The 21,706-nt window shown below is 40.7% G+C and overlaps 1 protein-coding gene across 1 annotated transcript in view; it reads left to right on the forward strand.

Moving 5' to 3' along the window:
• Positions 1-21,706, forward strand: part of NEK7 (NIMA related kinase 7) — a 182,121-nt gene that overhangs the window by 78,947 nt on the left and 81,468 nt on the right. Inside the window, exons 2-3 of the mRNA XM_075528720.1 lie at positions 1,495-1,579; positions 18,147-18,287. Coding sequence (XP_075384835.1) covers positions 1,523-1,579; positions 18,147-18,287 — 198 coding nt within the window. The 5' untranslated portion in view covers positions 1,495-1,522. The remainder of the gene's footprint in view (positions 1-1,494; positions 1,580-18,146; positions 18,288-21,706) is intronic.

Here is a 21,706-nt window from a genome sequence, read left to right on the forward strand (position 1 = left end):
CAAATTGATGCTGAGTTTCGGTGACTCGTGTGTCAGTGTAGAACTGTGCTACCTAATACATGCCGTGCTGACTCTGTGGAAGTAGATTTTTTTGACAGATGGTTCTTGCAGGGCACTTCTTGGAAGGCTTAAATCTCCAACCTTTCTGCAATGGCATTTAGACTGTGGAACATTTATTTTAAATGCAGTGCCGTAGGGGTTTGAAAGAAGAAATGTTCTACTCTTGCCTCCATGTGTATAGATATTGATGAATATGAGGATGGCACCCAGGGTACTGATAAGCCAGAACTATGAGAACACAGCTTTGGTTCACCTATTCAATTTCAGTTACAAAATGACACATAAAAGTACCTACAGACCTCCCCACTATCACGACCCCAAATCTGCTTTACAAATCCGGCTACATCAGAGCATGTACACAGGTACAGATAAGAGCTGGAAACACAGGGAATCCATGATGGATAAACCCCTCAGGACCAATAATGAGAGTAGTGATACCAATAGGGGAAGGGGGAATGGGGAGAAAAGGAGAAACCAATCACAATGACATACATATAACTCCCTCCCAGAGGGATGGACAACAGAAAAGTGGGTGAAGGGAGATATCAGTCAGTGTAAGACATGAAAAAATAATAATTTATAAATTATCAGTTGTTCTTGAGGGAGGACTGGGTTGGAGGGGAAAAACGAGCCGATGCCAAGGGCTCAAGTAGAAAAAAAACTGTTTTGAAAATGTTGATGGCAACAAATATACAAATGTGCTTAACACATTGGATGTATGTATGGATTGTGTTAAGAGATGTATGAGCCCCCAATAAAATGTTTTCTTTTTAAAAAGAGAGCCTACAGAAACACTTGGTATTTGTATTAAAACCATTGCAAAAGTAGCTTGTAGAAATCAAGGGTTGTGCTTTATTTGTATTGAGAATTTTATGTGTATTGTTCAGTACCTGGCATGTAATTGACTTTCACCATATGTTTACTGAATTAATGGGTGTTTTATAATCATAAGCAAAATATGCACCCAAGAGTAAACATCCTCATATGAGGATTGGCCTTTTAAAATCTTACTGTCATTAAAAAATGATAAGTAAGCATGCAAAATGAAAATACTAACATTTTTAAAATGTGAAGATAAGGTATATTTTAGGGATATAAAACACTGAGCATGACTAATTGTAGGAAGGTAACCATGGCAATTATCTTCTCATGTCAGACAGCTATGGGATCTGTAAGGGATAATTGAGAAGAGAAGATTTCATCTTGGGGATTACATGGGAGGAAAGTTTAAGTATATAATGCTCCTTAAGGGAAGACGAGCTGTTGGGGCCAGTGGACGGTTGTACGAGTTAGGCAGAGTTGGGCTTAGCTAACGGCAGAGTGTGGCTATCACAGTAATTGTTGAAGCATCAAGTAAGTCTCCAGGACCTCAGTGCAGGCTGAGGCATCTGATGGGCTTCCGTTATTTACCCTCCCACTGTGCACTTTTTGCAGGATTCTGAAGTTCCCGGTGCGTCAGACAATGGATGAGCAATCACAAGGAATGCAAGGGCCACCTGTTCCTCAGTTCCAACCACAGGTAATATGTGTTCTCATCAACACTGGCATCAATCTATTTGAAATCTATTTGAGAGGAAGGACAAAAGTAATACATTTACATTTCCTTTAAGAAATAAAGTAGCCCTCAAATACTGATTACAGCTTTCCATCTTTTCTGCAGAATTATTTCTTTGCTTTAATATGCTGTTTTATGTACAAACATGAAGGAGGGGCAGGAAGGGCAGCCATTAACTTTGAGTGGCATATAGGTGTTGGGGTTAATATTAGGCTTAATGAAAAAATGAAAAATCCTCAACTGCCCCCAAGCCAATTCTGACTCATAGCAATCTTATACAGGGTTTCAGAATCGATATGGCGTTACAGGAGCAGACAGCCTCTTCTTCTCCCCAAGGAGTGGCTTTTGGGTTTGAACCATCAACTTGGCGGTCAGCATGACTTAATAGTGGGCTTAGGGAGAAGAAAGAAAGCTGAGGTTGCTTTGGGAGTTCCCTGTGCGTTTCCGTGCCTGGCTGGTCCTGCCCTGCTGTTGTTTTCCGCGTTGTCACGCTCTGCTTACTCTTCACAGTGTCTCTTTCCTGTTAGGTAGTTGCTAATTTGTTATGAAATGATAAAAAGGATGGTTTCAGTAAAAAATAGACACCCATTATTATTTCATCACTTAGCACCCTGCATTCGATATCAATGCCTGTCACAGAGCTCAGTATAATGACATTTAAAAATAACAGACACCCCTGTGTAGGGGCAGCCCCTCGTTTTCATTGTTCAGGCAGACAGTATTTCTCAGCCTCATGTGTGAGGCATCCTGAAATATGCCTGACATTTGCTCTGCTACCATTGTCACCCCAGTGTAGCTTAGCCAATATTTTAAAATTGTTTGAGGAATTAATGATTTTTCAAATGAGTTTTTTTAGCCAAAATAAGACTTGGGAGACATAGCATAACAGTTTCTTTACTGCCATGTTGTTTCCAGGGTTTTAAGAAGGTGATAGTGTGTGGTGTTGACCAAACTGATTTAACTATGGTACTCTCATTTTTGGTTTGTAAGCCTGTATATTGACTCTTCTCAGAATCAGTATTCTGTGAAGCACAGTTTAGAAAAATACTGCCCAGAAAATACCTTATTCTGCTTCTGTGATATTTCTTATTTTGTCTTTTTCATTGTCCTCTCCATTTAAAAAAATCCTGCCTATCTTTCAAAGAGCATCTAAAAGTGAGTGCTCTTTCCTTGGGAACTGGGTGATGCTGTTTTTGGTATTTCTTTTCCTCGACTCAGGACACTTGTTTCCTTTCTATCGGGCTTTTTCCTTATTCCGCCTTTTAGGGTGAGCTCTCCCTGAGGGGAAGGACTCACCTTTTCACATGTGCAGGCTCAGCTTGCAATTGAAGCCCATTTGGATGTCCATACATCAGCCCCAATCTAAGTTATATTAATTACTCTTAATTTAAACCTTATTGAAGTTTAAAATTCCCTGTCTTCCTTATACCGGCTTGAATTCTCTGTATTGAGTAGAGACATTTTAGTTTAAAGTAAGGTCAATGTTTTAATTTGAAGATGACAGTATTTTGTTTTTTAAATGTACTATCTTTTTTTATTTTGCCCTACATTTTATTATCAAGATTATATAATAAGCAAATTCGATCTCTCATCCAAAGACATAGTGCCAATTTTCGCGCGCGCGCACACACACACACACACACACACACACACACAGAGTTTTTATTACATTGTATCTATTTGAAGGCAGTAAAAGAAACGCCTCTAAAAATTGGGTCCTTTATGTTAGGATTTTGAAAGTCACAGTTTTTCAGTCTGGTGTGTTTCAAAGGAACCAAATAAGCACTTTCATTTTTGCCTCCTACTGGCTCACCTAGCAGGAAAGGTCGGAGTGGCGGCAGGAGGCGGGAATGAGTGAATTGTTCTCCTTAGAGACTCTGGGTTGCCACACAGCTTCCATTTCAGAATTAGGCGAGTGGGTCTGCATTTCTTTTCACACTGCCCCTCTCGTGTTTGCCCCCTGCTGCTGCTGCTCCTGTGCTGGTGGACCTCTTTCCCTGTTGGAAATAGGCAAGTGTCATCCGGGCTCTAGCTGCCTTGTGGGAGCAGGGTAAGGGAGAAAGATTTCTTTCCCGCCCCCTCTCCTGCATTCAGACTGATGTTGTGAGACAGGGAAGGAAAGATTGCCTGACAAGAGCTTACAGGCGCTATTGCTTATTAAGTCTGAAAAATGTTATTACTCTCAGTAGCATTATTTTAAAAGACCGGGAAAGGACAGCTCCTGCCCTGGGTTGACAACCTCCTTTTGTTTTGTTCCACGACATTGGCCTGAATAATGGGGGTGATATGGCAACATATGGTTAGCCAAGTGACTTCTTTCACTTTTGTAATGTTAATGTAAGCCGGGACTTACACCGACAGGGAAGGAAGTCAGCTTTCTTAGGGTCGAATACCAATCCCCTGTTCTAATGGTGAGTGATGTATGTTCTTGGCATACCCTTTCTTTTTCTTGTTCTGAGGCGAATACTCTAACCCCATAATGCATAATATGTGCTCTCATTTCCTGGGCAGTGTACTTTCCTTTTTTATTTTGTAAGCTTTAAAATGCCATCTTTACTATTTTTGTTTGGCTTTCTTTCTCTGGAAATTAGGGAAAGATTTTCCTCTCCCAGTTTCCCTCCCTCCTCCCTCCCTCTTTCCCACCTCGCCCCTTCCCTTCTTCCTTCTCTTCTTCTTCCCTTCAGGAGAGCCTAACAGGCACTGAGAAGACATTTGGACTAGATCTTTATGCTCCATATCTTCATTGCCTTGGATTCTTGCTTGTGGAACAATGGATTGTTTTTTTAAACAGACTGTACTGTAGGAAAGGTGTTGACAGAAATAAAGTATTTACCTGTTACTATGAGATACATTTTAAGTTATGGAAAGTTTTGGGTGATGTTTTGAGAGTTACTTTGATATATGAAAACTGAAGATAGCTGTGATCTGGTCACTCTTTTACCATATAGTTAAATATAAAATAATTACCAGAGCACATGTCTGAGAATTTCTGGAAATGATTAGAAGGAGGGTTAGTAATGATTATGCGAGGCATTTTCTGGACATTTAAAAAGATCTAGTCTTCCTTTCAGAGCCTTGTTGGCATAACGGGTTGCACATCGGGCTGCTGGCCATGAGGTCAGCAGCTCAGACACCCCCCACCCTCCCCATCTCTCTGTCCCTGTCAAGGTTTGCACCTTGGAAACCAAAAGGGGCCAATGCTACTCTGTCCTAGAGGGTCTCTCTGAGTCACAATTGATTTGATGGCAGTGAGTTTGGAGTATTGCTTTGGCTGTTTGTGAGGAGGAACAGGGATTCCAAATTTATAGTTAAGTAAAAGACAATAAACTTATTTTTATAGCTTAGAAAGTATAATGAGAATCTTGTCCTAGGCCTCACTCTAAGCAGTGAGGTAGATTGACCACTTCCTTAAGGCTCTTTGCCTATGCAAGCTAAGTGCTTTTGAATATCTTTAGATTGAGTGTGAAGCTGAAGTGGAGAAGAAGTTTGCTTGAAGTTACCTTGTAGTTTGCTTAGGGTCTACTATTCAGGAGGCTAGAGAGTAGACTCCATAAAATGGATCAGACTTTTGGACATGATAACTGTATTACTTTCAGTTCTTGTGTTATTTATGTATCTTACAGAGTTATTTGCACTGTGAAGTAATCATTTGGCTTTAAAAAAATCATTTTATTGGGGGCTCATACAGCTCTTATCATAATCCATACCTGCATCCGCTGTGTCAAGCTCCTTTTGGCTTCTTTTGATAAACTGACTTTATTAAAGGTGCCTCTCATGGCATTCAGTAGTCTGTTTTGAGCAATCCTTATGGGCATTCAGAGGTTAGGTTCTACCTTTAGTAGTTTATCTCAGCAAGTCTTAGGACTGGTCTAGCCACCGAGGGAGGCAGAGCAGTTGTTCTGAGGACAGAAGACTCTTGTCATAGTTCAAATTCATGGCCATGAACCTCAAGTAGACCCTCCGACCGCTCAGCAGCCACATCGTGTCCTTCCTCCATTCACTCTGCACTCTCCATGATGGCTATTCCACACCCTCTCTTTCCTCAGATGCCTAGCACACACTCGTTGTCGGCTGACAACGTTGCTTCCTATTTCACAGATCAAGCTGAAGCAATCGGAAGAGAGCCTCCACAGACTCCCACCACAATGTCCTCCTCCCAGCATCTGCCTGCCTTCTGTCATTGAGTGAACAATCGCAGCTCCTCTCAAAGGCCAGCTCTCTCCCAGATGTACCAAATTCCACCTTCTTTCCTACTTAATTTGACCCAGTGCGTCTATTGAACGCTGTTATTTTCTCATCTTAAACAGTACAACAAAACAACCTAAAAAATAGTTGTGAAGCTGTGCCTGCCTGTTACTATTAACATATTCCACTGCTCCCATATACCACAAAATTCCTAGAAATACTTCTCTGTATCCTGTCTCTCCTTCTGCCTTCCAATCTCTTAAACCCATTTCATTTACATTCTCCTGTCCCACACCCGCCGCAGACGTCACTAAACTGTGCTTGTCAAGATGCTCGGCTCCTTATCTTGCTCAGTCTCCCAGTCAGTTCCTGGGCCCCATCTCACGTGACATAGGAACTGCGTATTGTGGAGTTGACCATACCCTTCTTTTTGAAGCGCGCTCGTCATTTGGCTTCGAGAACCCTTATTTTCTCTGTTTGCTTCCTTTCTTCATATCCTGGACTTTTTAATGATAGCGTGCCGCAAGGCCCTGACACGGGACCACTTTTCTATATTATCGCATACTGGATACTCTTTTCTAGTCACATGATTCTTTATGCAGCCAACTCAGTGATGCATCTCAGACTGAACCTCTGCTGTGGATTCCAGACATACATGACCAGCTGCCTACTTGATGTCACATTGACACGTGTTCTAGATGTCTCAAACTGAACTCTTAATAGAGCTGCTAAAACTGCCTGCTGATAGGTTTCTCTCGCTCTCTTTTCTTTCAGCAGCAAGTCCATTTTTCTGTTTCCACAGGCTAAACCTCAGAGTGCCAGCCCTTACAAACTGACACCTCTCATCTAGGATCCAGTCTGTTAGCAGATCCTGTGAATTCAGTCTTTAAGTAGGTTTAGAATGGAAACCCTTCTTAATTCCTCCACTACTATCACTTCAGTCAAAGTTTTTCAATTTCTCACCTTTATTTTGTGGTAATATTTTCCCCTTTGATCTCTTTGTTTTCATGCTTGCCTTTCTTTAGTCTATTTCCAACCCAGTACCTTGTTTCAGTCAAATCATACCTGTCCTCTGTTTAAAATCTTCAGATCCATCTGACTCCAGCCTAGTAATTCATTAGATTTCACATACTTTTACTGACCCATCTCATCCTCTCAATTTTTGTGGCTCTTCATAATTCCAAACCCACTGCCATTGAGTTGATTGCGACTCACAGTGACCTCACGTGGGGCGTCTGGGGTTATTTATCTTATGGGAACCAATAGTCTTATCTTTCTCCCATGGAACAGCTGGGGGGTTTGAACTGCCAGCCTGCAGATAACAGTCCAGTGCATACTCAGCACCTCAAACTCGTAGCAAGGTAAGATTTGTTATATTTTGTGCAAGGTTGTACTTTTACGATCATAGTTGCCCAAGCTTGAAACAAGGGAATGCCATACTCATTGTTCAGGCACCTTCCTTAAAAACCTGGCTGCTAACTGAAAGATTGGCAGTTTGAACACTCAGCCCCCTCCCCCGGTTGGTCACTGTGGGAGAAAGAGGAGAGTAGCAGTCTGCTTCTGTAAAGATCACAGCCTTGGAAACCTAGGCAGCTCTTACACTGTGTTCCCTGTGGTCATTATGAATCAGAATTGACTTAATGGCATCAGAAATTGCTACTTTTTTTGGCTAATTCTCTACATCCTGAATGATAGCACCCTTGTTGGTTCTGTTAGGCTCCATAGAACCAGTTCTGCCTCATAGCGACCCTGTGAACAACAGAAGGAAAAGGGTCTGGTCCCGCGCCACCTCACAATTGTTCTCATGTTTGAGCCCTCATTGCAGCTTCCATGCCATTCCATCTTGTTGAGGGGCTTCCGCATTTTTGTTGCTGCTCTTTCACGCGTGATGTCCTTCTCCAGAGACTAATCTCTCCCACAACATTTCCAAAGTATTTGAGACCAAGTCTCACCATCCTTGCCTCTTAGGAGCCTTCTGTCTGTACTTCCCCAAACAAAAAATGTGTTTTAATGGCCCTTGGTACTTCAAATATTTTTCACGAGCACTATAATTCCAAAGCATCGATTCTTCTTCAGTCTTCCTTATTCCATGCTCAACTTTTACGTGCATTTGAAAATACCATAGCTTGGGTCAGGTGCACCCAGTCCTCAAGGTAACATCCTTGCTTTTCAGCACTTTGGAAGGTTTTGTGCAGCGGATTTACCTAGTGCAATGCATCGTTTGATTTCTTGACAGCTGTTTCCAAGAGCTTTGACTGTGGATCCCAGCAAGATGAAATCCTTGACAACTTCAGTCTTTTCTCTGTTACTCTAGTTGAGATTATGTATTGGCAATTCATACCTAGATTATTATAACATCTTTGTAACCGGTCTCCTCACCTCTTGGCTCTGATTAAAATGCTAAAGGACAAGTTTGAAGCCTAGTTAATAGTTGTACTCTCTTGGAGTAGGTACAGAACTTCGTACAGTAACTGTTGTGAAGAACAACATTGAACTAATGCTTTCTAGATGAATGAAGATCCAGTAAAGATTTCCAGTAGTTCTACTCTGCTCCGTTGGGTTGTGATCAGTTGGCTTTGACGTGACAGTAGTAGTAGTAAGTTAGTAGGTAGGATGTTTGTTGAAATCAGTTGTATAAGTTTAGATTTAGGATACCTTTATATCTTGTCTTCCTTTATACCAGTTTAGGGAGTCCTGGTGCTGTAGTGGTTACAATTCGAAACCATCTGCAGCTCGGAGGGAGAAACGGGTCTTTCTACTCTCCTCTTGGAAACCCACAAGGGCAGTCCTAATCTGTGCTATAGGGCCACTGTGGATCAGCGTCAACTCAATGGCTGTGAGTTTGGAGTTTTGCAGTTATATAATTTTATGTGACTATTATGACCTTATCATATGATCATGGTTATGTTTCACAGTCACTAAAATATTCACAAAAGAAATATTTTTCAAATTTAGGAATTTTAATAAGTATTCCCTTTTTGCCCAGTCAGATTTATCATTCATACAGGATAACTTTTAGTTATGAATTATTCTTCTATTTTGTTCTTCTTCTCTTTTTAAAATAATTGAGTTCTCATTCAGGATAGGAATATAAGGAGATATAGGGCAAGTTTCCAGAAAAGTTTTGATAGGATGCCCAGGAGGGGTGAGAAAGGTTTATGTGATCAATTTCACTTGACATCAACTTCTAGAATCAGTTACCTGGGGATGATATGGGCAGGCACTAACTTCACTGTAAGGACACTGTGCCCATAGAACTGCTTGCTCTCTCTCCTTGTAGATCACAGCGGGCAGCCATCTATTTCTTTAGCTCACAAAGAAAATTATTGTATTTTAGAGGACTTTTACCAAAAAGATCACTATAAGCTATTCTTTGCTTGTGAACCAAAGTAGAGATTGAGTTTTATTGGTCACTGACTTTTGTTTGGTTCATTCTCCTAAAACACATGCCGTTCGATTACCTAGATTAGTCTCAGCATAACGTGGGTGTAGTGAGCAATATGTGACCACCCTACTCTTTTTCCATGATTGCATCTACTTCCATGTGTCACCCTCACGGAGGTTTTCGGTTTCCTTTGCAATGAAGTGGCATGTGCCAGAAGATTGGATCTTCTGTTACTTTTCCCCCTTTTATATTCAGGTAACTTAGTATATTTCCCTGTACTTTGAAAAAATGAATTGTTCTTTCTACTTCTGCTTTGTCTATTTTTTATTTATCTTCTGCAATTGAAGATAAAGTCTCCAAAGACTGAATGACTTATTTGTTTGCAGTAAAGTGTTTGCAATTCTTTTGTACTAGGATTTAAAATCATACTTATTTTACCTTACCTCACTTATCAAGCAATCCCTGTTACCAAACTGGGTAATTTTAATTGAGAGTAATGTGGATTTTCTCCATTGATATTTCCTGTCAAATTAGCAAATGATATGCTGTAGATCCTTCGGTTTTGACTGGTTTGGAAATCTAAGTGAGAAAATAGATACATTGACTACTCATTAATGTGAAAATTCCAGTAACACATGTCTCTTAGGGAACTTGCTATAAATGGGTTACCTCGGACGACACATTTATTGTAATTGGCAAGTCAGGTTAGGAGGTGATTTGAAGGATGCAAACCAAGAAAATCTTATCTCTGGAACAAAATAAACTTTCAAGGGACTTAATAAGCTATTTTAGTCTTACATAAAATAAATTCCTCTATATTTTAATGTCATTTAATTATTGAGATATTAGGATAATTAACCAGTAAGCTGGGGGAAATTGACAGTGTTTCAAGAAACTGTACTATGAACAGAGATAATAGGATGTATTTCTTTTCATAAAGAGCAGAAAAAATATGGTAATCTGACACCTGGCTTCTGCCTGGTGATCACAGAGGAGGCAGTGACCACTCTCCCTGTGGAGGTCATGGAGAACTTAACTGTTACTGGGATTTTTCAACAAAAATATTAAGGGATGAGTTAGTTTATCAGGTCATGAGGAGAAAGGTGTTCCAGACAGACAAATCGTATGTATAAAGGGACACAAGCTTGAAAGAACATTGCTTCTTGTAACAGGGGCAAGTCTCATGTTGTTAGAAACAAAGTGCCTCTCAGGTTAAGAGTGATGAGCCTGTGGAGGCTTTGTATAATATAGCGGAAGGTGTGCCTTGCATCTACTGTAGGATGAGGTCCAGCACAGAAAGGAGAAGGCATTGAAGAAAGATAGTTCTTGAGGCACAGAGGTCGTTTCTGTTACAGACTAGACCAAGTCTTTGACCACGTAGAGGAGAGGACAAACTTGAGCAATGTGTTGGAGGCACATTTGTATAGCTTGGGGCCCAAATGAGGACCTGGTTAAGGGCGAGGGGCTGGATAAGTAGCAGCAATTGAGGAAGAGGGTAGGAGGGGAAGAGCAATTTTGAATGTGTGGACATCTATTTGAAAATTAGAAGAAGGTACTGGGCCAGAGTGAAATTTTACATTCATCAGTAGATCATGATGAGTGAGACTGCATAGAGGAGGTGAGCGAAGTGAGAGTTGACAGCTAACAGTAGCACTCTGAAACACCAGCAGCTACAGGGAGGGCTATGTGGCGGAGCTGGGCCGGGACTGGACGAGGTGCAGAGCATGAGCTTCTGAGTACTTGGGACTGAAGGTTCTTCTCACTAGCTGTTTGATGGAGGGCAAGTTATTTAATATCTATAAATCTCAAAAAAATAGTCTTCTTCATGAAAAAATAAGTTTTCTTATCAGCAAATGAATAGTTTCTGCCATGTTTTTCTAGCTCGGTGGTTGGTGCATACTCACTGCCATTGACGCATTCAACTCACAGAGACCTGGTAGACAGAGTAGAACAGCTTGCTGGATTATACGGACTGACAGACTCACCTTTCTTCTGTGGAAAGGCTGATGGGTTGAACTGCCGACCTTGTGGTTTGCAGCCTAACCCACAATACCACCTGAGCTCCTTTGGCATATAATACCACTCATTAAATATTAGTGATGATGATGGTGATTACAATGTGTGCTGATTTCACTTGGCCCACGCATTTCTTTAACCACAGCTTTAGTCCATATTGAAAAACAAACACGTTGTTTTGTTACCCACCTTAAGCTATGAATCAGTGACACCCCCACCCCTACCCCCGCCATTTGCACCCCATGTTTAATTGCTCAGAATGTTCCTTAACTCTATATCTAGATCATAGCCTGATTCAGTCTTCCTGTGCTAATCTCCACATAAGCTCCTCAGGTTAAGTCTGTTACTATCTCTTACTATGTCGAGTTCTGTCCACTGTCTAAGCTGCTGCTTCTGCTCTTGCTCTAAACACCCTCCTCCACAGACCCTTCTCCTCACACAGCATGGGGTGTCTTTGTAAAATGTGTATTATAAGGATACATTACAGTACTCCTCTGCTTCAAACCCAGACTCCTGACTCTTGCTGTCCAAGCACTATTGGATTTCAACAGAGCACTCTTCTTCAACCTTGTCCCTTTACAGTGTCCTCTTTGCCCACCAAACTTCAGCCATGGTGTGTATGTGTATGTTTGTTTGTGCACTGCCCTTGAAAACATCAAGCAGTTCTTTCCTGAAGACTTTTATCCAGCTGTTCTTTCTGCTATAGCTGCTCTTTTGTACTTTTTGTCTTTTCATCTCAGTGGAAATGTCACCTCTGTGCTAACATCGTCCCTGTACTACCCACTCATTTTCTACCACGTCATCCTAGTTTAATTTTCTGCATACTACTTAGTCATACAGAGGGGAAATGAGAGACTATTGTGCATTTGCTTAGTTGCCTGCATATTATGTGCTCATTATTTATGTTTCCCTCCAGCCCGCCTCCTCTCCCACCTGCTAGTATGGAAGCTTTGTGAGACCAGTTTTCTGCCTTTACTTTCACTGACTATCAGATAATCCATTATCTTTGTGTGATGTCTGGCACATAATAGATGTTCAATTAATATTTATAGATTAAATAAACAAAAGCACAAAACTGCTCAGTCGATTTCTCTTTTGTTAAAATGATTTCTTTCTCCATAGTTAATCTTACTGGGTAACTATAGTTGGTAGTAGTGCTCATAGAAGAGTAGGGGAGATGAAAGTATTTGTGCTATTGAGGATCCTGTTGTCATTAAGCTGGGAGACTCAATATTTTGGGGTAGAGTTCTTCCTTTGTGTAATATAAAACCAGCTATAATGAGTGATGGCATATTGTTCAAGCTGGTGTCAGCCTCCAACACAGAAATATTTAGGGATAGGTCACTTTTGAAATAGTTCAAGAAATTTAAGGGAGAAAAATTTTCAAATGGGAAGCCTGAATAATTAGTTTTTACTGGCACATATGGTGTCTTCAGGTTTTTAATGAGGGTTCTCAGAAATACTGTATGACAGAGTCGTGTTAGGAATTGTTAGGATATTCAAGTTTGTGTAGTTTGGAAGTGAGTGACAGAAAAGATCATACCCTGAGCTGTTTTGCTAAGTAAAATGGAAAGGCATTTAATGTTTAAAAAATTTCAAAGTTTGGAGAAAGCCAACCATATTAATATGAAATTTAATTAATTTCCTAATCTAAGTAAGTGATGACATGAAAATCATCAGTAAGAGTTGAGTTTGGAATAACAATGAAAACCTTGCTAATGGTGTTAAGTATTATAATTAATACTGGCTTATGTATTAGATCATTGATAACAATACCTCCAGGAATTATCAGGACATAATTTTCTCTCTAGGGAGTGTATTGAGTCATGCTGCGACTCTTCTAATTTCCCCAGAGAGAATGCTCCTCATGTTATTCTGAATTATCTTATTGCACAGTAAATGTTCTTACCTTCACATTTAAAGCAATTAATTTAGTCCGAGGATATTATGAGTCGTTTAGAGAATCTCCACCAGTGAGAAGAGGAGCCAAGGGCACAATAGAATGAATTTTACTCTGAAATGAAAAGCTATTTGTGTGAAGGAAGCAGTAAACGGGCTGACATGTAGAAGTTAATCCCAATTAGTTAGCAAGATCTGGTATGTCATTAGAGTTTATTTCGATCAACAAGAGATCTGTTAATAAGGAGCAAGAACACTCAGGGTGCTATATAAAGATAAAGCTTCATTCACTCTCTTGTTTAATTTCTTGCTTGGCATGTGTTTTGGAATGCTTATTTTATGTTTCTGAGATTTTAGGATGTTTTTTATCGGATCATCTATATGTATATAGTTTCAGATACTTAAATGGTCTGAAAACAGAGTTTACCACAAAAAGTTTTAATTATGCCCTTTAAGTGAAGATGCCTGTGTATGTTACACTTAGATAAGAAATAAGTACCATAAGAAGCAACCAATATAGGTTTTATAGTTATGTTATCCATGTTAATTAACTATACGTTGGTGCTTCTCGTTGAATTTGTGTTAAGATAATTGGATGGGATAAATAGTCATTGTTAGGAATTGCGGAAGACGCAATGTGCTAATCTAGCCATGCCCTTGTCAATTTTCTTTGGTCATGAAAATCCATTTCAAACTTGTAGCTCTGTGGCTCCCACAAGAGTTACTTTCCTCGCCAGTTTTCCTGTTATTTTTAACTGTAGGTTGAGAATGTGTCAACCAGATCATCTAAGTGCCACCAAATAGAGTTTTACGGACTGTTCTTCAATAAGTATTAAAAGGACTTGGGAAAATAACTATAGTTGAGTATACTGTATCACCACCGTTGAAGTACCTCATATTCAGAGGAGCACGCCATTTCCATTAGGGAATCCAGAGGCCAGTCCACATGATAAAAAGGGTTCCAATGGAGACTATCGTGCCCGGGATTGAGTGGGACGTGGTACACCTAGCAACGGAGGGTGGGCAGGCACTAGTGGTCCAGAGTAAGAGGGGCAAGCAAATAAAATTTAGGTAGGGGCAAAGCAAAGCATGTTTTAGATTTGAGCCCAGGCCTAACGAGTTCCAGAACCTGTGTCCCTCCTGAGAGAAAGACGAGGCTGTCCACTCCTGCAAAGAGTTCGTCTTGGAAACCCACATGGCTAGTTCTTCCCTGTCCTGTAGGGACCCTGGGGGTGGAAAATGAACCGATGGCATCAAATTGAGGGCTACTCTTGGGGAGCAGTCAGTTCCTCTCCTTCTGGGTGCTATGGGAACTCATTGGATCCCTCTGGAGATGGTATGCCTATGTCAGATTTGGATGCAAGATTGATTTGAAGGGCTACGTTCTCAGTGGCAGAGGTCCTGCTTTCTAGGTATGGTATTCTTTTCAGTACACCATACCGTTTCTCTACTAGAGAAATCTAGTAGATTTAGAGTATACAACTCAGTAATTGTAGTCACGCACTAGGTATTTGAAGTTGTTTGCATTTATTTTGTTGAGTAATTGTTTATTGTTTACTTCTCCATCTCCATGGCATCTATAAATAAAGATAAATGAAACTTGGGCTCTATATTTGAGGAGCTCAATGGCTGGGTAGAGAAATATATATGTATATAAACTATTAACATTCAGAGTGACTCAACGTTGATCTGAAAGTATCATCCTTTACGCCCCTCCTCCCATCATCTTATAGCAAAATAACCGACTGGTGTACAGAATAAAGGATATTAATCATGGTACTCCATTAATAAACCATTTAAATATATGAGCCCCAAAGGTCCACAAAAGGGGCTTGGAAACAAAAGCATGGGAAACAGAACCACTAGGCAGCAAGTAAGGCGAGTGCTGGCAGTTTGTAAAACACATGACTCATGACACTGGGTACTTTGAGTAGACATTGCGAACTGGGAACCTAATTTGCCGTATAACGTTTTATGGAAAGCAGGATAAATATTCATCTTGTATAAATTCAGTGCGATCTAGCACCTGGCACAGTGCCTATGCATCTACAGCTGTTTTTGAATGACTGCTGTCAATTGCTATGGAAACAACAGAGAACAGAATCAGTAGACCTGGTTGGCTGAGCCAAAGATGGTTCTTTGGAAGAGTTGGCAATGGAACCAAATCTCAAAGATGAACCATAGTTTGCCATATAGAGAAAGCATGGGAAAAAGCCTATCAATGCAAAGCCATGGGGAAGTCAAAGATCTTGGGGTGCACTTGGGGTATATATGATGTGGCTGGTAGATGAGCCTATGATTAAGTGTGGGAAGACTTCATTTTCCTTGTTTTCTAGAATAAAACAGTGAGGAGGCTTCTACTCTTCAGAGTTGAGGATCCTTTAAGTGACTTACCTAAGGTTCAGAAACCATCTAGTAGTTTTGCTGGGAGGGAGGGTGGGTGACTAAGAAACTGGTCATTAAGGGACTACAGAGACTGAAACCTAGTTTACAATCCAACAGAATAGGGAAAAGTCAAGTCAAGGGATTTTATTTGGTTTACAATTTATGCTGGTTTACCTCCCATTGTTTTACTGAGTTCTATTATTCCTAATCTAACTCAAGATGTTAAACTTGAAATTAGGTATGGGAACTAGGCTTCATTTAAAAAAAAAAGAGTATAGGTCTTTTCTAAAAGTAGGGCTTTTCTTGGGTGGGGATTTGTTGATACCTCTTTATTTCAAGCTCCCAATCCAATGCTTCCTACAGTGGGAGGTAACTTGATTGGGATTGAATCATTCCTGAAGTATATGTGTTACCTGTCTGATGGTCTTTTAAAGGAGACCTCATCCTATACAAGCTTATTGCTACACAATATTTGCAGTATGGCGAAGAGACCCAGGGGTAGTTGAAAATGTGCGGCTATGCTTCTTTCTCATGTCAGTTCTCCATGTCTACACTGGGTGACAGGACATGGGAGCACATGAGACAAGCTGTCACTCACCCACACTGCGCTTTGAAGAAAGGCCATGGGGGGGGAAAGGTGCTGCAAATGGGCTGTGAAGTTTACATACACTGCCCACTGTTAAACAGATTACGTCTAATGAAGTGTCTAATGCTCAGCCTATATCAACCTAATCCTTGGTGGCAGTTTATCCCTCAACTGCCAAAAAACACTGCCCTCTGGCCCGCTCTCGCCACTCTGGCCGCCAAGCACAGGGAGGTGCCCAGTCTTAATAAACCACAACAGTGTGTGATCTGACATGCAAATGTAGGTCATTGCATATGTAAATGTGTGATTACAAACCTGCATGCCAAAACACATTAGTGAGACTTTGCTCTCAGCATGCGGTTGTCACACTGCCTTAGCGGTTCACGCTAATATTTGTCAAGTTATTGTGCAGACAGAAGATGGAATTCCCAGTCAGATTTAAAGTACTATGGATTGAATGGTAATCTTCGTAATGATGAAGCTGTATTTTACCTTTGAGATGGACAAATCTTCCTCGGGCCACAGGGAGGTATCCAAGTGGATGCGAGGTGCAGGCAGTCTGTTTTTTAGGTGTCAGAGACTGTCTTTGTGTGCCAGCTAACAGGTCCTTAGAAAAGCAAAGGTGATGTTGCAAAAGACGCCCACCTTCATTAAAAGAAATTTCTATTTAAACAAATAATATATATATTCCACAAAATATGAAGGAGCTTCAAAAAGTTCATATAAAATGAAATTGAAGATCATGAACATTTCCCATGTACTATTTGAAGCCCTGTTAAATACCTGAGAGGTGAATACTTTATGTTTTTTAAAATTAATTTAACACATTTTGTGATGGTGACAACTATAAATTAATCTCAGTTACTACAAAAGAAAAAGATCATTTTATAAATGAATAGCATAGAAAGCTGTCTTCCTTTATCTAATAGTTCTATTTTGGTTTTACTTTTTCTCTTATGGTAAGGTCTTCCTGTTTTCATCTATTCCCATTTTTATTTTTACTTAAGATTTGAAATTTAAAGTACTTGTGATTGTCATGTGTTGATGCCGCTGTTGCGTGCCATCGAGTCGATTCGGACCAATAGTGAACCTATAGGCTAGGGTTAAACTGTCCCACAATTTTTCCTAGGCTGTAATCTTTATAGCACCAGATTGCCAGGTCGTGTGTTTGGAAAGTAGAGAACTTTTTTTTTTATTCATCTCTATTTCCTTACTAGCTAACTGCTAGTGCCTCGTATGTAGTAAGTACCTAAAAAAATGTTACTAAAAAAAGTAAAAGCTTTCTCCATGAGTAAAAAAGTATTCAATGAAGGGTGGAATAAATAATTGGTGGTGGTAGTAGTAAGCTTCCTGTTACTGATAATAGTCATTGTCAAAACATACTATTTATCATAATGCTAAGTATTCCATGTACAATTTAACAGGTGACCTAAATGAATATATGGCAGATCCATTTCAACTCAAAGGTTCTTTGCAAAATAAATACTTGATTGGACAGAACAGGTGTATATCCTGTGAACTAAGACAATTAGTTCTTATGTAAAACTTTTAAAATCTCAATTTCTTGACATTTAATGTCCCTCTTGATTTATTTTTAAACTGAGTACTTAGCACACTCTTTCTATTTATCATATAAGCAAACCCACTGCCACGGGGTTGATTCCAATTCACAGCCGTCCTCTATCAGGTTTCTGGGGCTGTAAATCTTCATGGGAACAGATAATCCCAACTTTTTCCCATGGTGGTTTTGAACTGGTAACCTTGTGATGAGCAGTCCAGTGCTTACCTGATCACCAGAGCTCCTACATTTCATATCTACCTTGTTTCTTAAATATTTTTTTCTGCATCAGAATAAATGTTACTCAAGTTCTCGGAGCTATTGTCTGTTCAGTTTGTCATTGTTTCCCCAGTATATAAAACATTGTCTGGCATGAGTGGGTAGGCACTAAGTATGTTGTTTGGTGTATGGATGTCTATGGTGTTAACACAGGCAATGCTTACGTAAGTAAAAATCATCAGTGAGTTTTCTCTTAGCATGTTTTGTGATCGAAAACTTTTCTGACTTTTAATTACAGAAGGCCTTACGACCAGATATGGGCTATAATACATTAGCCAACTTTCGAATAGAGAAGAAAATTGGCCGTGGACAATTTAGTGAAGTTTACAGAGCGTCTTGTCTCTTGGATGGAGTACCAGTAGCTTTAAAAAAAGTACAGGTAAGATCATTTTAATTACACAAGTCATTATAAAACTATGCTAGGGAATAATAAAGAAAGAATGACCAGAACAATTGGGTAATGACAGCTTTAAGTTGAGAATATTTGGAAGAATAGACTTTGTATTTTAAAATGTTGAAATTCATTGTCGTGCAAAATGGAAAATAACTTTTAGTTTTAGTGTTTTGTCTAACTAAAACCAAGCCCTCTGCTTCCAGATGGTTTCAGACTCACTGCAATCATGTAGGTTAGAGTTGAATTGTACCACATGGTTTTCAAGGATGTAATTAATCTTCACGGAAGTAGACTGCATCATCATTCTTCTGAGAAGAGGCTGGTGGGTTTGAACTGTGAACCTTCCAATCAGCAGCCCAGCAGTTCACTGTGCTACCGGGATTTAAAAACTCAGCTAGCACAATTTACATAGATTCAGCAATATTTGGGTGATCCAACAAAAACTTTCACCATTCTTTTATGGGGCAGACATATGTAATCAGCGTTACTTATAAGTGGAGCATTTAATTAAGTGTTCACATGAAGTTCTGCGTGTATAAACCATACAATAAGAAACTAGACTTACTGAATGTGTTGAATGAAGTTAACACATGGCAGTCGCTATTAGAGAGGGGTAACAAATTAATGTAGGGGGCTACCTAGGCAATAAATGAAGCAAAGGCAAATAAAGTGAACATTTATTGGGAAATGAAAAAAAATTAGAATTCCTGGAAGATGGCAGTATGACTGTCATTCTGACTCTCCTGCAACTGCACCAAGAAATACTATCAAAGAAAGAGCGTTCCTCTTTGAGAGACACTGAATCAGTGAGCACAGGAAAGTATTGGAAAATTGCAGACAGCCAAGAAACAAAACATTCATAGCAACTTGTGTACATTAGGAAAATCTCTTCTCCCACTGTCCCTGCTTACCCCGAACCCCTTCCCACCTGGGCTGCTGTATTTGGGAAGTGGATCCAGAAGAAGAGCTCCTTTCCCTAGCCATCACACCCTATGCCTGTACAAAGAGACAGGATCCCATTCCCCCTACCCCCACTCTCAAATCAACAAGGTGGATCTGAGTGTACCAGCACCTTCCCCACCTAGAAGACCACTGTTGCCTGGCAATCTGCTATGAATTTGTATAGAAGGCTCTCTGCAGTGAAGTAAGCTCTCATAGCTAGCGTCTACATGCCTCCTTGCACACTCGCTATATAGCTCCGGCCTTTGAAACCATCAGAACATTTAGCCTGCATCTGCTTGCTCCCCCTTCTGGTTGATGCTGAGGACGCCTGGCTGAGCCTGCTGTGGCTGTGCCAACAGCCAACGTTCCAGAGCAGACCTCCCGGCACCCATTGAGAGCAAGACAATCTCTTCCTCTCCTAGTTAGAGTTGGCTGCTGGACTGAAACAAACTCCTAGCGAGATCCCCTGCAGCAGACACAAGAGGTGTGTTCCCTAAGAGGAGACTGTTTCCCCAGGCCCCCAAACACTCCAGGGCCACTTGGGCTCTGAAACTAACAAGATGGATCTCTTCCGGGAAATGCCAGCCCCTCCTTCGGCTGAGACAGAGGAAAGCTGACTTGCTCTTCCACTGGTGATGGTCTTCTCAGAAAGAAGCCCTCTGCGCAGAGCAGCGAAGCCTCCTACCACACCAACATGTCCCACCAGACCCTGAAGGGGGCTTCCTGTGTGTGAGTTCTCTGGCTGAACACATGGTCACAGAACCAAAGAAAAGGAGTAATAGCTGGAGAGAGAGAGTTATTTCCCCTGCTGGGTGGATTGATTAATATATAAGATCTCACCTGAATGGTGGCGCTAAAATGGTAGAGGGATCGGTCACAGTGTGTTTTCTGGTGTATTGGGGAGAGACTGAAGGTTAAATCCATGATCTAGAAAGTTTGAATCCTCATTAACCCAGGGAGTAAATAAAGCTGTCACAGAGAGGGAGAGGAAATGGTTACCCATTAATGTTCCCTGCACAAAGTAGTCTGGGCAAAATGGCCGAATATTGGGGGAAGCTAAGAAAGTGAACACATCATGAAAGCAGGCTCCTACTGCCAGAACACGTAATCTAATCTGGTTTCTAAGCCACAAGGTGGAGAGCCTTTGTAGCATTTATGAACCATATCGTCCCCTTATACGTCCTTCTTACACACTACTTCAGCAGCGGAAACCTCCCCTCAGCTGGGGGCGGGGGGAGAAGACCATACAGTGGGTCCCATGCAAAGTGATTCGAAGGTCACCCCAAGCCAACAGACATCCCTACCAGAATGATACGGAAACCTAACTGGAAACTCAAGTCATAATGGATGTGGGTGGGGGTGATTACATTTTTGTTGGCGGGAAACTGTGGAAGAGCAACCTCCTAATGGGGAGAAAAAAACAAAAATTGCTTTACAATACTTCTATAGAACCCAAGGGGAGAATATGGTTAGTCCTATGTGCCTAGTTTCTATCCAGCCCTGGGTGACCCAGGCCATGTGCTGTAGACTACTGGGACTGTCTTCTTTTGAGACGCACATCTTTCATAGGCCACACTCAAAGGACTTGATGTGGAAACCCCACCAAGTGAACGGAGGTTTCCCTCGTACTTAGCTCTAGCCCTTGCACTTAGGGCTGAAACTCCCTGGTGTGAGAAGTAACAGATGGCTGGTTGCCATCTCAAGGACATAGAGTTGGCAGATGGTAGACTTTGGTTTGGCTTTCTTGCCTTGAGCTTATAAAGGGACTGGTGCCCCTGCACTACCATATATATATACTTACTATTTTAATGCCTTTCTTGCTTTATTATGACATGTCCTAATCTAGGACGTGTGGTCGTGCCATTGTGATTATTGACAGTTTTACCATGTCACCAACTGTGATTGTCTGTATAAATAGTGTCCAATCACTTAAGAGTTTAATCAGTACAAGTCAGTTCATCTAGTGGGGTTCATAGCTGGCCTATTCTTGTATAATTTCCTTTTCTCAACAGTGGTTTAAATTCTATACCATTGGCTAAATTAATGCCACTATCAGTTGAACTACCTTATGCCCCAGGGGGGATGATTGATAATGTTCTCTAACATAAAACGACCATGATGTGTTTAAGGTGACCTAGAGACACATGTAACCATAGACATATGGATGTATTTTGAGCTCACACTTAATTCTAACTAACCCCAATCTAAGAACAATTAGTTCTTATGACATGGCTCTGCTTCATGCTTGCCTTCATGATGAGTTCACTGAAGCTATGAGTGCTGGGGGAAAGTGCTAAAGAAACTAAATGGTGCCTGGTTACTAGAAGGAATAGCATCTGAGGTCATGTCTTCAAATAAGCAGGCAACTACATGAGGCTTCAACGAAGTCCACATGTGATCCAAGGATTGTAAATAAAATTCAAAGAGGGAATCGTATTAAACCTTAAGTTGTGAGCACGTGG

This window comes from Tenrec ecaudatus, chromosome 1, assembly GCF_050624435.1.
Source record: "Tenrec ecaudatus isolate mTenEca1 chromosome 1, mTenEca1.hap1, whole genome shotgun sequence".
Taxonomy (NCBI): Eukaryota; Metazoa; Chordata; class Mammalia; order Afrosoricida; family Tenrecidae; genus Tenrec; species Tenrec ecaudatus.